The sequence below is a fragment of the Chanodichthys erythropterus genome, chromosome 24 (assembly GCF_024489055.1).
Source record: "Chanodichthys erythropterus isolate Z2021 chromosome 24, ASM2448905v1, whole genome shotgun sequence".
In the NCBI taxonomy this organism is placed as follows: Eukaryota; Metazoa; Chordata; class Actinopteri; order Cypriniformes; family Xenocyprididae; genus Chanodichthys; species Chanodichthys erythropterus.
The window spans coordinates 12322495-12338136 of record NC_090244.1 but is presented as its reverse complement, the minus strand read 5'-3'; the positions used below and the strand labels follow the sequence as shown (position 1 = coordinate 12338136).

The following is a 15642-nucleotide window of genomic DNA, read 5'->3' as shown; positions in this document are numbered from 1 at the left end:
TGGATCTGGCAGGACATATCCAAGAGAGAAATGAGAAGTTAAATCACAGAAATAAGCAAAAATGAGTCTCTACTCTAAATATAGTTTCCATGGGGACTGACTTCATCTTTAATTGCTGGTTTGAACACCGCAATGGAAGGAAGAAATTTGTTGTTTTGTTGATGACTTGCAATGCTAATGAGGAACTCTGAGGGTTTCTGTGCTAGAAACTTATCTCAGGGTAACACAATGGGCATACGTTCAAATTCAAAATTGCTGTCATTAACACTTTCAAAAGAATGCAAATTAGTTGCAATTCTTTTTTGTGGACCTCAAGATAAAAATATAGTGTCTTTATTAAGAATTAGCATCAAATGAATTAATTAGTTGAAGCTGAATGGTGTAATTTTTTCAATGTTAAAATGCTTTCTCCATTCCAGCACAACAATGATACATATATATGAAATTAAAATTGATGATACATATATATGCAATTAAAGTGACATGCACACACATTTACATACATACATTTGGGGTCAGTAAGATTATTTTTTTTTTTTCAATCAATACTTTTATTAAGTGTGGATGTATTAACTAGATCAAAAGTGACATTGAAGACATCTATTTCAAATAAATGTTCTGTTAAATCAAAGACTCCTGAAAAAATATATCATGGTTTCCACAACAATATTATGCATCACAACTGTTTTCAACATTGATCATAATAAGAAATGAGCAGCAAATCAGTATATTACAATGATTTCTGAAGGATCATGTGACACTGAAGAACCGAGTAATGATGCTGAAAATTCATCACAGGAATAATTACATTTTAAAATATATTCAAATAGAAAAGTTATTTTAAATTGTAATAATATTTCACAATATTATGGTTTAACTGTTTTTTTTTTGTTTTGTTTGTTTTTTTGTGATAAAAATTGCAGCCTTGGTGAGCATAAGAGGCTTTTTCATAAACATTTAATAAAAAAATAAAAAATCCTGCTCACCCAAAACTCTTTGAACGGTAGTATATATTATGATTATATCCCATTTTTGTGACACTAGAGGCACATAAATTACACAATTCAGCTTTAAATGATGTAAAATTACTCAATGATAGATTCACAAACGAAATACAGTGTTTTGGCAGCAGCACTATATATCATATGGATATAGACCAAAAACCAAAAGATGCTTGGCAGCTTTAGCTGATAATTAACAAAAGGAAAGAGGCACATCATATTCAGTGGGTCAGCAAAAACTAAACATCAAATTCATATCAATGCTGCAATGTTTAATTAGCACATACAGACACTAATTAACTGAGACTGCTAAGAGGCACAAGCAAAACACCCACCTAAACATCACAATACAGGTTCTCGTGGCGTATTTAGCATGTAAATAGAGAGCTCCCATACTGTTAGTATAAATGGAAATTTCACAGTTATGTACATCGTAGTGCTCCAAAAGCACTAAACATCCTGTCCTGCTTCATTCCAAAGCACATTTCATTCACTTTCCCATTTGCCTCACACTGTGCTTTTGATAGATTGAGGAATAAATATATCATCACCGAGATGAGATGATAATAAGATTCATAATGACATAACAGCTAAGTTGGAATAACAAATGTTAAAAAATTGCCTCAGAACCTCCTGACTTATTGTGTTTGCTGATGTCTGAGATCTTCCAAAGGCTTGCCTCGGATAAAAACCGTATGACCTTCATAGAGTCAGTTTTATGACACCTCGGTAATCATGACATCTACCTCATTAACTAACTGAAGCATGTTATAATGCTATTCCAAATTTTTATTCCAAGTTAAAGGTGTCTGTGAAAATGTGGACCGTAAGCTCAAGGTCAAAACTCACCAGGGGACTCTGGGAGAAACGAAAATTACATATTTTAATCATCATAAAAAAGAGGGGAAAAGATGATTTGAATTCCATGGCCTGGCAATATTAAAAAAAAGACTAGAAGCAGATTACATCTCTGTCCATGCACCAGCTATGGGAAAAAGCCCTTTTAAAAGCCCTTTTGACTTTGTGGTACTCCAGTACCTGAAGTTTTAAAGGTAGAACCATTGTGCAAGCAGTGGTAAACAAGATAATAGTATAATTTATCACTAGCTTAATGCAAAGCTGTTTTGTTTTAGCCTATAATAAGCGTTAGCTCATTATAGGATTATTTTCCCCCCATTTTAAGGTCAGGCTTTGAGATTTCAATGAAAAACAGAGGGAGAGTGTGCTAGGCCATACTTACAAAAGAAAACTAGTGAGCGTCTCTGCAATGGTGTTGAATACGCATGTATTATTGTGCTCCTGTCTATTGTCGCATTTTTGCATTCAGAAGAGACTCTACATGATGTACAACTGAAATATTTATCCGCATGACTCTTTTCTGCTGAGAATGTTCTGCGATTGCCTTCCCGAAAGCAATGTGCCTAATGGTGAAATGATGTCTGCCAAAAATGACAGTAAATGACTGTGATGGTTTTTGGAAAAGGCTTTGATGACTGATTTTACAGTAGGATGCTCGTAGCGCTGCAATGTTTCTGCTTCCTCTTGGCATATAGCAGGGAAAATTATATGCTAAAAAAGTCTGAAATACCATTTTATGCTAAAAGCTTTAAAATTATCAGAAGTATTCTGCAATACAAATTTAAACATGTTACGGAAATAGTGCACCCAAAAATGAAAAATGTTCGTAATGTTCTTTTCGTTTTGAAGTAAATGGTGACCAGTGGCTGTCATGAAGTAGCAAAAAGTACCAAAAATGACCATAAATTATGACACTTTTATGGTGATTTTGTAGCTTGGCAGCCTCTACTCACAATTCACTTACATTGAGCAGCATGAACATTGTGCTAATCATCTGAATTTGACACTTCAAAGGTTTGGATCAATATGAGTGTGTGAATGACAAAAGAGTTTTAATTTTTTTTTTGAGTGAAGGGTATCTTTAAAGTCAAACAGCATAGTGCACATCAAATCTTTTGAAATTTTCCAATTTGCCAAAAGCTGAAAAACTAAGTAAAAAACAGAGCTGCAAAGCATATCAGTTCAAAGGGCCCCTGTAGACAGATTCACCCTCACTAGGGTTACAAAGTGTCTGCACCATCTGAAAAGATGAATGATCATGTCAGGTAAAACCAACCAACAGTATCAGAACGTAGATCAAGCATGTGGAAAAAGCCCTGAAAGCACAAAAGAGCTGTAAAATAAATGGACAAGATAGAAGAAAACAAAATCAATTTTGGAATATGATAGACACTTGACAGCTTCAAGAAAAAAAGTAGCTCTATTGGAAGGTGGCTTCGTGTACTGCACTCTTGTATTGTGTCTTGCACTATGTGTCTTTGTTTCTCATTTTGATATTGCTGATGCAGAAGTGTACTGGATTTAGTAAAATATCATATATATTATTTATATGCACACATTTGCTTAGCTATCTAAATAGGGAGATTAAACTTTCTGCATTTTTACAATAAAACAAACAAACAAACAAACTATTTACTTTATTTTTATGCCGTTTCTACATATGAGGATGTCCCCAAAAGGAGGTTTTGGGAGTTTTTGTCAGGTTTAACTCACTTCTGGGTACAAATTTGTCTCCAAAATATGGTTGTATAGAATATTTATTGATATACAAATCTTGTATAAATAAAAAATAAATCAATTTTATTTTGTAAATGTCACATTCTGTCTTAGTTTAATTTTCATGGACTTTGTTTCTTCAATTACCTGTTTCCTTTGTTCTAGTTTCCCGCCGGTCTTTAGTTACCATGGACAGTCATGTAATCAATACACCTGTTCGTCATTTAGTTCATTGTCATTATACATTTAAGTTCAGTTCAGTTTAGGGTCAGGTATTGTTTGTGTTTTACAAGCTATATCGTTTGTTCATAACCTTTGGTTGTACCTGTGTTTGTTTTATTTAATAAAGACTGTTGTTATGGGAATCAGACAGTAATGTTACAGTAATACTTTGGAATACTAATACTTTATTATTTACATTATACATTTATTTGAAATGATTTATTATACATACATACACAAACACAAACATGCATACATACAGTATATTTTTGTAAAATAACATATAGCCATTTGCTAAAATCATTTAAGTTCATTTTTTTCCTCATTAATGTACACACAGCACCCCATATTGACAGAAAAACACAGATTTTTTTTTTTTACATTTTTGCAGATTTATTAAAAAAGAAAAACTGAAATATCACATGGTCCTAAGTATTCAGACCCTTTGCTGTGACACTCATATATTTAACTCAGGTTCTGTCCATTTCTTCTGATCATCCTTGAGATGGTTCTACACCTTCATTTGAGTCCAGCTGTGTTTGATTATACTGATTGGACTTGATTAGGAAAGCCACACACCTGTCTATATAAAACCTTAAAAGCTCACAGTGCATGTCAGAGCAAATGACAATCATGAGGTCAAAGGAACTGCCTGAAGAGCTCAGAGACAGAATTGTGGCAAGGCACAGATCTGGCCAAGGTTACAAAAAACTTCTGCTGTACCTAAGGTTCCTAAGAGCACAGTGGCCTCCATAATCCTTAAATGGAAGACGCTTGGGACAACCAGAACCCTTCCTAGAGCTGGCCGTCCGGCCAAACTGAGCTATCGGGGGAGAAGAGCCTTGGTGAGAGAGGTAAAGAAGAACCCAAAGATCACTGTGGCTGAGCTCCAGAGATGCAGTCGGGAGATGGGAGAAAGTTGTAGAAAGTCAACCATCACTGCAGCCCTCCACCAGTCGGGGCTTTATGGCAGAGTGGCCCGACGGAAACCTCTCCTCAGTGCAAGACACATGAAAGCCCGCATGGAGTTTGCCAAGATGGTGAGAAATAAGATTCTCTGGTCTGATGAGACGAAGATAGAACATTTTGGCCTTAATTCTAAGCGGTATGTGTGGAGAAAACCAGGCACTGCTCATCAGCTGTCCAATACAGTCCCAACAGTGAAGCATGGTGGTGGCAGCATCATTCTGTGGGGGTGTTTTTCAGCTGCAGGGACAGGACGACTGGTTGCAATCGGGGGAAAAGATGAATGCGGCCAAGTACAGGGATATTCTGGACGAAAACCTTCTCCAGAGTGCTCAGGACCTCAGACTGGGCCGAAGCTTTACCTTCCAACAAGACAATGACCCTAAGCACACAGCTAAAATAACGAAGGAGTGGCTTCACAACAACTCCGTGACTGTTCTTGAATGGCCCAGCCAGAGCCCTGACTTAAACCCAATTGGACATCTCTGGAGAGACCTAAAAATGGCTGTCCACCAACGTTTACCATCCAACCTGACAGAACTGGAGAGGATCTGCAAGGAGGAATGGCAGAGGATCCCCAAATCCAGGTGTGAAAAACTTGTTGCATCTTTCCCAAAAAGACTCATGGCTGTATTAGATCAAAAGGGTGCTCCTACTAAATACTGAGCAAAGGGTCTGAATACTTAGGACCATGTGATATTTCAGTTTTTCTTTTTTAATAAATCTGCAAAAATGTCAACAATTCTGTGTTTTTCTGTCAATATGGGGTGCTGTGTGTACATTAATAAGGAAAAAAATGAACTTAAATGATTTTAGCAAATGGCTGCAATATAACAAAGAGTGAAAAAGGGGGTCTGAATACTTTCCGTACCCACTATATATATATATATATATATATATATATATATATATATATATATATATATATATATATATATATTTTTTTTTTTTTTTTTTTTAAACTATAGTGAATAAACTGTATTAATTAAATTTTCAAGGTGTCTGAATAAATTTTGGTTTTACTGTATATATATATATATATATATATATATATATATGTATATGTATATATATGCATGTGGGTGAAATAGAAAAGATTCTGTGTTCAATCTGAGATGTGTCAAGATGTGCACTTCAAATCCACCTACGGTGCATTGTGTAAAAGACAAATGGGAACATTTAGGGTATGAACCTTTCCCAGGCGACCTTTAAAATCCTTATGGAGAGAGACCGTCACGTTAGTACTAAATTATACTGCACACACCTCCCTAACAAAGCTGCTAAATGACCTTCAGTCTCAGACATGCAATTGTTAACGTGTCTTTCAAAAGGCGGAAATGAACATTAAATTACAGCAATGTGAGGATTAGCTGATACTGACTAATGTGTTTAATTAAGATGCTCGACAGAACCCTCCGTTAACTGATCAACCTTTGACATGTTATTTCCGACACCGTGAGTGCGTGCGAAACTTCAGAAATGTAAAATGAGTGCCAAGCAACTTTTGATAGAGTGAAAGCAGTAAGTCAGCTAATGGAATTTGATTTTGTGGGTGCTGACAAAACTTCAGATCAATTATTAGAGATGAAAAAATTCAGCAAGGGCATTGCTTCTAGTGCAGGGGAATTTGATTCATCCCAGTGACTCAAATCTTTTGATTCCCTTCACCAATAAGATTCATTCCTTCTGTGGATTATATCATTAGTCTGGGACAAATGACTTTTTGTCTATTATGAGTCACTAAATCAATCGTTGAGTCAATCATGGCCAAAACAAGTCTTATTATGCCTTAATAAACTTTGCATGTCTTCATATCTGCTAAATAACAAAGAAATAGCTTTTAAGCCCAATAAGCTCTCTCTCCACAAAAGGCAATACAATTAACTGATTAGTTTTTCCTCCATTTTATCGACTAGGGTCGACTTTTATGAAGCAACCAAAGCACTCATACATGGGAGATTCAAAAGATTTGTTCAAAAACACTGATCTGTTTGCTTAAAAAAGATTTGTTCATTTTCTTAAAAGATTCATTCAGATTCGTCCCTTTTGGCTAGTTTGTCAAGGTTTAAAATAATTCTAAACAAACAGCATCTTGAGAAATGCATCACAAAATGTAATGAGCCTAATCCTGGCCAACAAAGAATTTTTAAAAAACAATCAATGGGTAAATAGCTGATAATCCCAAGAAAAAGACTTGGTCTGAAAGCTGAGCAATTACTTCAACATTACCTTTTAAGTTAATTTAATCAGTATGATCCTGATATCTCAGCTCATTGCACTTACCTTTTGTCGAATCTCCTCCTCCATTTTGACAGGCGATCCATATTCAGCCACCTGCTTGACTCCTTCACTGGCGAAACCTCCGTACTCCCATAACACGTAGCTTCTTGAGTGAGAAGCACCAATGAGAGCCGACCAATGATTAGCACGTCCTTTGGGGCAGAAACAACAGTGGTGAATAAATAACTGATCTTTCAAGCTGCAGCTTTATATAATGCTAAATCCAACATCACCTACCAGTTAATTATTCTTCTGAAGTAACTTGGTCTCTAGCATGTATCTTCACACATCTAAGCTTCTACACTTCTCTCTCTTTAAAGAGCCTACCACATACATCAATGTCTTTTACCACAAACCTATTAACTAGAAGCAGTGTGCTCTGTGACAACATCCGCCCAAGCATCTCTTATCTCACAAAGTATCGTGGCCCAGGCAGTCGTCTTGCCTGTTTGCCAGACAGTAAATAACAGATTGGATCATTGCTGCCACACACATAGGTAATGAACCAGCTCTCCTGCTGACTGCTATATTAGCAAACCAGCCCTGAGAGCTAAAGCTGTAGGAAAGAGATATTGCTGCCCACCTCTGCCCACGCTTTCTGCATTGCACTTTGCTCAAATCTTTAAGTTTGAAATGTAAAATCAATGTGGCATCAAAATTAGTAAATAACAATGTTTTATTATAGACAAATTATACTGTACAAATTATTGTACAGCAATGAATGTGTTTTAAGGGACAGTTCACCAAAAATGAAAATTATCCCATGATTTATTCACCCTCAAGCCATCCTAGGTATATTTGACTATCTTCTCTTAGACGAACACAATTGGATTTATAATTAAAATATCCTTGCTCTTGAAGGGTGCTTCTGATTTTGAAGTCCAAAACAGTGCATCCATCCATCATAAAAGTAATCCACATGGCTCCAGGGAGTTAATAAAGGCCTTCTGAAGTGACGTGATGGGTTTTTGCAAGAAAAATATCCATAATCAAATCAATATAAACTAAAATAACTAGCATCCAGCAGCCTACAAAAATCGACTTACGGCAAAAGAGTTAACCTCTGACCCAACGCATGACGCATTGACAAATGCGGAAGCACAGAGGATAGAGCAAGACAAAACACCGGTCACAAATTAGAAGTCTAAAAAAGGCTAAGCTTACGCTACTCCTACATCCTACGTCAGAAGTTACTCTTTTGTCAAGTTGCAATGGCCGTCTTCTGGAAGCTAGTTATTTTAGTTTATCAAGTTTTAAATATAGATATTTTTCTTAAAAAAAAACCATTGCTTCGTTTCAGAAGGCCTTTATTAACCCCTGGAGCCATATGGATTATTTTTATGATGAATGGATGCATTTTTTTTTTGGCTTCAAAAAATGCTGTTGGTTAAGGATCATTAAAAATCGTTAAGGATTTTGAATGTTAAAATGGGGGTTTCTTTGAAAAAAGGTTCGGAACCACTGCAATACAGGGTAAAAGTTAGCGAAATTTGCAAAATGATGTTCAGCAATAAATGTGTTTTAAAGCAAGTACCCTGGCACAATGTACCTCACAATAATGTTTTATGGAAATATAATATGTCACAAATGGCTTGTTCTTACTTGGGTAGTCTTTAGGATGCACCTTCTCAGACCAGTTTCCATAGAAAGTGACTCTATACTTGGCTGTCCCACAAGCACAGCATTCTTGAATGGGTTTTTCAGTAGCCGCAACTGGATCTGCAAAGCCGTTCAGAAGAAGATAGTTATTTAACTTCCATGTCACAAATCAATGCACATGTGCATTTAACTTATGCACACTCTATGCTAAAATTAAACAAACTCAAATTTACACGGCATGCATAAACACAACCACTTACAATGCACATTTTATATAGAAACATCAAAAACAGATGAAAGGAAAAAAAAGGTCTGTTTACTTAGCATGCCAAGAGGGGGAAAAAATGATTTTGTAGATGTAAAAATGTTTTCATAGAGATGTGTATGAGAAACTCAGCTTTAAAATTACCTTTCTCGCACAGTCTTTTGGTAAGTGAGCCTTCATCTTGAAAGAAAATGATTCTTCGCTGCACAACACTGGCCCTGTAATGAAGACATTAAAATGTTCACCCAACTTTTTGTGCCTTTTATCAGTCTTTTATATAGTTCTGTGTGTTTTACATGTACTGTACCACCATTATCGCATTCAAAATTGTTTTGTAATGGGAACAGGCGATGCATCTTTTAACAAAAGCTTCAGCGCATAATGCTACATACATTTCCATAATGCTGCTATCTGAGAGTAGATTTCAATGATCGCAGTCAGCATGCTGAATGCTTTAAACAGTTCGGCTTTTAAAATGTAGACATATAGAGACATCTACTGATGTCAATATGTTTAACAAGAGCCAGGGAAAAAGCAAATGTATTCAAGAGTGGGTCGGTGGAGGTTTGAATCTCCTTTAAACCTGCTGCTGATGGAGTACCCCAGAGACCTAACCTCACTCGGCTTAGATCGACCCATGTGGAATATCAATGGTGAGTCCTGGTACTGTCCCACTAGAGTCTATTGCCGTTGCTGTCAGTCAAGGATATGACATGTGGTAGATCTGTCTATAATGCTATGCCCTTCTGAGAATAAACCCACATGTTTTACGTGGGTGGCTTACAAGAGAATGTGGTGCTGGCCTTATCAAAATGTGAAGGTGTTTGCAATATGATGGATTCTGGGCTCATTTGGGCTTTGCAAAGTGCTTTTTGAGAAACCGAGTAACATCCTATTTGACATACAATGCTGTTCCGCTTCAAGGCCCTTTCACAGCAAATGCGATGCGAGATAAAATTAATTTCAAACAAATTTCATTGTTAGGTTGATAGCAAAAAATGTAATGGGAAAGTAAATGGGATTGAATCATAACGTGTATTTGCACTACTGAAGTGGTGATAAATTAAATAATCATGCCGAGTAGTGCCATAGAAAATGTTTGAATGAATTTTCTACTCTCAGTGTGACACAAAAAAAGAACTGAATTATCACCAAATAAGATTTTTTGTTGGGTTAGCAGCAAAAATAAACATTTTCTATTGAATTATTTGCACTTTTTTTTTTTTATACAATTTTGTTTCTGAAGTATAATCTAAATTGTTGAACCTAAATCTTAAAAAGGAACAGCACACATCAATGCATTAACTACTAAAAATATACATGTAAAGTGTATATATAATAAATATGTTATTTATTCATTAAATTAATTAATTAATAAATTAAATAATTTGCATTAATTGTTTTTATTTATTAAAAAGGTATTTGACAAAATGGGAACAAGATGTAAAAATATTGTGAAAGAATGCTGATTGAGAAAATAAATGGTCTCTTACAGAGAAAAAGTATGGGTGTTTGTAGAATATTTTGCATTTCGCTAATCACAGGTAATGCCTGTATTCAAAAGGGTTCATAAACTTCAAACATTTAATTTAGAGGAATTTTCAGGATTCTACTCTAATGTGGGCAGTGAAAGTTTCAATGCGCTTGTGCCACCAAATACGAATATTCACGATTGGTGTGAAAGTGTCTTAACAGTGGTCAACAAAGTGTGACTGCTCAAGACTTCTTAAGACATCTCCTATGTTGTTATTTGGTCTTGATCATCTCATTTGAACACCTGTAAGTCAGAGTCCCAAAGCTCAACAAAACCATAATGTTTGCAGCATCTTATCTGCCTTCCACAGCTTGATGGCACCAAAGAATCAAAGGAAACAAAATCCAGATCAAAACTTCCTTCCAATCCCTGGTCTGTTTGACATTTCACTAGAAAAGTGCTGGAGGGATTCCAGAAGTAATTGCACTTTTATTTGATGTTCATTGGATGCTGTTGCCAGTTGTGCTTCGAGCCTGAGCTCTGGCATTCAGCCCGGTGCTACAAGGTGCAATGTCTCTACAGTTCTGACATGCCAAGGCGAAGTGACAGCAGATCCACCACATTGGCACAGCAGATGCTTCCCAGCAAATGTGTATTAGAAAAACAGACATCCCTGCCTTTTTAAGATAGATGGATAAATTAAAATCTACAATAATAATTCCTTGGAAAAAAAAAAGGACAGGAGAAAGGACAGGGGGAGAGAGACAGGACAAAAGAGATGAATGTGTAAGTGACAGAAAGAGGAGAGAATGAGATAACTGCCAGGAGGACGAGCTCATAAATACTCCCACTGTGAAGGTTTTAATTGTCTCTACATCAATTTAATTTCACAATTGCTACACAAGTAGAGTTGGCTTTACTTAAGTAAAAACACATTTGGGGGCTCATTTAATCAGTTGTATCACTTTAGGATGCATTATTTTAAATGGGAAAAAAAGTTTTTTATTCACAAAGCACCTGCAAACCAGATGAAATAGTGCGAGAGTATTCAAAATAAGGACTACTCAGCTGTGCTTAAACAAAGGGTTTAAAGGGATAGCTCCAACCCAATCTCATGGCAAAATGTAACTATTTTATGAGGTGGCGATTTTGTATGAATTCGTACGATGTGACAGAAACTTTTTAGAAAAAGTAAGCATGATCCACCCGTAAACATAACAGTCACTATCTATGTTTCCATCCACCTATTTTTATGCACATTTTGGGATATTGCATAAAAAAATGCCAAGATGCACATACATTCTAAAACTGTGAATAAAAAAACCCAAACACTATTTTTTTATCTGACAAGAAAACATGCGCATAAACTACGATGGAAACATATTTACCAAATAAATCCTTTGATGTGTATCAAAAAAATCATGTGACTGTGCAATGGGATGGCACAACTGGACCAACCAGCGGACCGATCTCGTTGCGCAGAATCTGAAATGCTGTTTTGGTTGTTCTGAAATGCCTGAGAAAAGCCTATCGTCAAAGTGACTCAGTATAATTACCCTCCAGAACCGTCTTACAGGACTGCATTCCCAAACAGCAGGCATCCGCCTCTGAAAACAAGACAACTTTATTGTGTTCCATCTGCGCAATAATTTACTATATACAAAATTATTATATACAGTGGCTTCTCCTACTTTTCTTGATATTTAGCACCAGTTTACTCACTGGATGGAAACACTGCTTTATTTTCAAATGTTTTATGTGATATTCCAATTTTGCGCATAAGTTAAAGGGCACATATTATGCAAAATTCACTTTTACATGGTGTTTGACCATAAATGTGTGTTGGCAGTGTGTGAGCAAAACCACCCTAGAATGAGAAAAATGCACCCAGTGTTTTTTTTACAATCTCAATAATTCATCAGCACTGTCTCAGAACGCCCTGTTCTAAGATTGCTCTCACTGTGACGTAGAATTGCGCTAAGCCCCACCCACGTGGTTTGATTGACAATCTGGTTTTGGCATAGACCCCGCCGTCGGTGATCTGTCAACCATCCTCCATTGTTTCAACGACAGCCGGTAATGTCTCCTAAGAAACATAAGTGTTCTGTTGTGGGACGTAATAATGAACATAGTAGTTTTCACTTACTTCCGACATCAGAGCCACTGAAAACGCAGTGGATGGATTTTATTTACGAAGGAAAGGCGCCACTCAAAATTCCAAAATACGTTTATGTTTGCACAAATAATTTTTTGACTGACTGTTTTGAGAACGAGGGTCAATTCAAAGCAGGTCTTGCTTCAAAGTTAATCCTCAAGTGTGGATCGTTGCCTACTGTTCGCGATCCAACGTCACCTCCAGAAGAAGTAAGTGTATTTAATGTTTTTTGAGAATATAGTCATTTCAGTCGATGTCAGCCAATTCAATAACAAATGCGTCTAAAGTTGTTGTCGTTGTAGAATGTCTGTGTATATAATTTAAACCTTGTTTGTATAGTGTGTATCTAACGTACTTAGCAAACGTTATGACAGTATTTGTGTTTTTAGTTTCAAAAAATTGCGCGAACGTTATCACAGTGTGTGTGTGTGTGTGTGTGTGTGTTACACATCCATAATTGCAAAGGGGACGCGATTAAAACTCTATAAGTACATAAATGTATCAAATAACCATTCAGAGACATCCTGCTCCATTCTCAATTGTATTTCTTCTGCCGGAGTCTCTTCATCATCTGGGTCTGATTCCGGTTCAAACATGTACGGCTGAATGCCATACAAAACAGCGGGTCTCTCACTCTCAGCCATTCTGCTTCAACCGACTGTTTATTGCCATAGGTATGCAAGTTACGCCCTTATCCAAAGGCAGGGCGGGGATATGCAGCTCATTTATATTTAAGGTGGTACACACCAAAACAGCTCTTTTTAAAACAGGCCCCAAAAATGACATTTTCAAATGGTTATAATAAATTAACTGTGGGGTATTTTGTGCTGAAACTTCACAAATACATTCTGGGGACACCCAAGACCAATATTACATCTTGTAAAAAGGGGCATAATAGGTGCCCTTTAAATTCGCAACTTTGGATGGAAACAAAGCTACTGATTGTATGAAAACCTATGAATGAGATCGTACAACTTCATACAAATTAACTACGAATTAGTTATGAATTGCCATTAGATTGTGTTGGAAGTTCACCCAAAAATATAAAGTCATCAATTACTGACCCTCATGTCATTCCAAACCCCTAAGACTTTCATTCATCTTCAAAACACAAATGAAGATATTTTTCATGAAACCTGAGAGATTTCAGTCCCTCCATTGAAAGTCCATTCCACCAAAACCTAGACAACTGTTCAAAAAGTTCATAAAGACATTGTAAAAAATAATCTACAGGTGCTGGTCATATAATTAGAATATCATCAAAAAGTTGATTTATTTCACTAATTCCATTTAAAAAGTGAAACTTGTATATTATATTCATTCATTACACACAGACTGATATATTTCAAATGTTTATTTCTTTTAATTTTGATGATTATAACTGACAACTAAGGAAAATCCCAAATTCAGTATCACAGAAAATTAGAATATTACTTGGAGTCGATCAGTCTGTGGCACTGCTCAGGTGTTATGAGAGCCCAGTTGCTCTGATAGTGGCCTTCAGCTCTTCTGCATTGTTGGGTCTGGCATATCGCATCTTCCTCGTCACAATACCCCATAGATTTTCTATGGGGTTAAGGTCAGGCAAGTTTGCTGGCCAATTAACACTAGAAGTCCCAGAGAGCAGCCATTTGGCTTTTCTACCTATAAAACCCGCAGGACAGCCGATGGGCTGGAAGGCTTTAGGCTAATATCCTTAATCAGCTGTGAACAGTTGCTTTTGTTATGTAAACAATGTGGGGCCATGCTGAGCCACTTCAAGGAAACTTGTGTTTCACTTTGCCATCTTAGGGAGAAATCAACACCCATGTTTTTTTTTTCCTTTGTTGCTGAGATCTATTGATAAAAATAGTACAAAATAAAATAAAGAAACCAACCATTTGTACACATATTTACAAATAATATTAAAAAGTGAGTGAGTACATTCCAGCAATCACTCACAATCCTGGCACTGCCTGGTAATATATTATAAATACATTTTGTATATATTCATTATATATTAATCTTATATTTGAAATACATCATAAGTCCATTTTTAAAAGTGTTTGAAAGATGGGTTCAAGTGTACTATAAGTGGTAACTAAATACATTTTTCTATACAGAGATAGTATGTTAAAAGCACATTTTAGTTCAAATTCATGGTGTCTCAAAATAGCACAGTTGAGTACACTTAGATGTTCTTAAGATTATCTTAAGAAGTACTAAAGAAGAACTTTTAGTATATTAAGTACAAAATAAGTGCACGGAAATAGAGCACTGAACATTATGGAAGTGTAAAAGTGTACTAAAATAAAGTGTATTTTACTGCACTTTTTTTTTCACCTGGGTAGACACTCCAACACTTTCCGTTTGCATTAAGATTATTTTTATTACCACACTGGCAGATATTGATCATTTTACTTAAGTAAAATGCACTTAATTTAGATCCCCCCAGGAAACAAGACTAAATATCATATATAATTTTCTCATATAGAAAATCCATCTTGATTTAAGATTTTTTTTTAAATTTACTTGAAATAGGATAAAAAAATACTTAGTATGAAAAGCATTTTTGCAGTGTGAATGAGTGAGTTAACTTTTTAAACATCACTTGCACTCCCTCATTTCAGGGTTAACATACTCAGAGTTTTCACTTAACCTCCTTTCTGAAACCGGCCCATGGTCAATCAAGTTCTCTGCTTTTAGCAGCCCTCCCTCCCCCACACATACAAACAAGCCACCAGCAACCATTCACACACACACCCTCAACCCCCCTGCAGATTGCTCAGGTAATGACCATATTTACACATGAATTGATGCTAATGATAGCCAAAAGACTAGCCAGTTAGCATCCACTTGGCTAAAGGAGGGTTACAAATCTCTGGGACTTCTAGTGTTAAGGATACCATGGTCCTTAAACCAGGTACTGGTAGCTTTGGCACTGTGTGCAGGTGCCAAGTCCTGTTTGAAAATGAAATCTGCATCTCCATAAAGTTGGTCAGCAGCTGGAAGCATGAAGTGCTCTAAAACTTCCTGGTATACGGCTGTGTTGACCTTGGACCTCAGAAAACACAGTGGACCAACACCAGCAGATGACATGGCACCCCAAACCATCACTGACTGTGGA

The 15642-nt window shown here is 36.3% G+C and overlaps 1 protein-coding gene across 3 annotated transcripts in view; it reads right to left on the bottom strand.

Annotated features, from left to right (window-relative positions):
• Nucleotides 1-15642, bottom strand: part of spon1b (spondin 1b) — an 82137-nt gene that overhangs the window by 55630 nt on the left and 10865 nt on the right. For all 3 annotated transcript variants that reach the window (XM_067379368.1, XM_067379369.1, XM_067379370.1), the window contains exons 4-6: nucleotides 9052-9125; nucleotides 8646-8762; nucleotides 7047-7195 (exon numbers count right to left, since the gene is read on the bottom strand). In XM_067379368.1, coding sequence (XP_067235469.1) covers nucleotides 7047-7195; nucleotides 8646-8762; nucleotides 9052-9125 — 340 coding nt within the window. The remainder of the gene's footprint in view (nucleotides 1-7046; nucleotides 7196-8645; nucleotides 8763-9051; nucleotides 9126-15642) is intronic.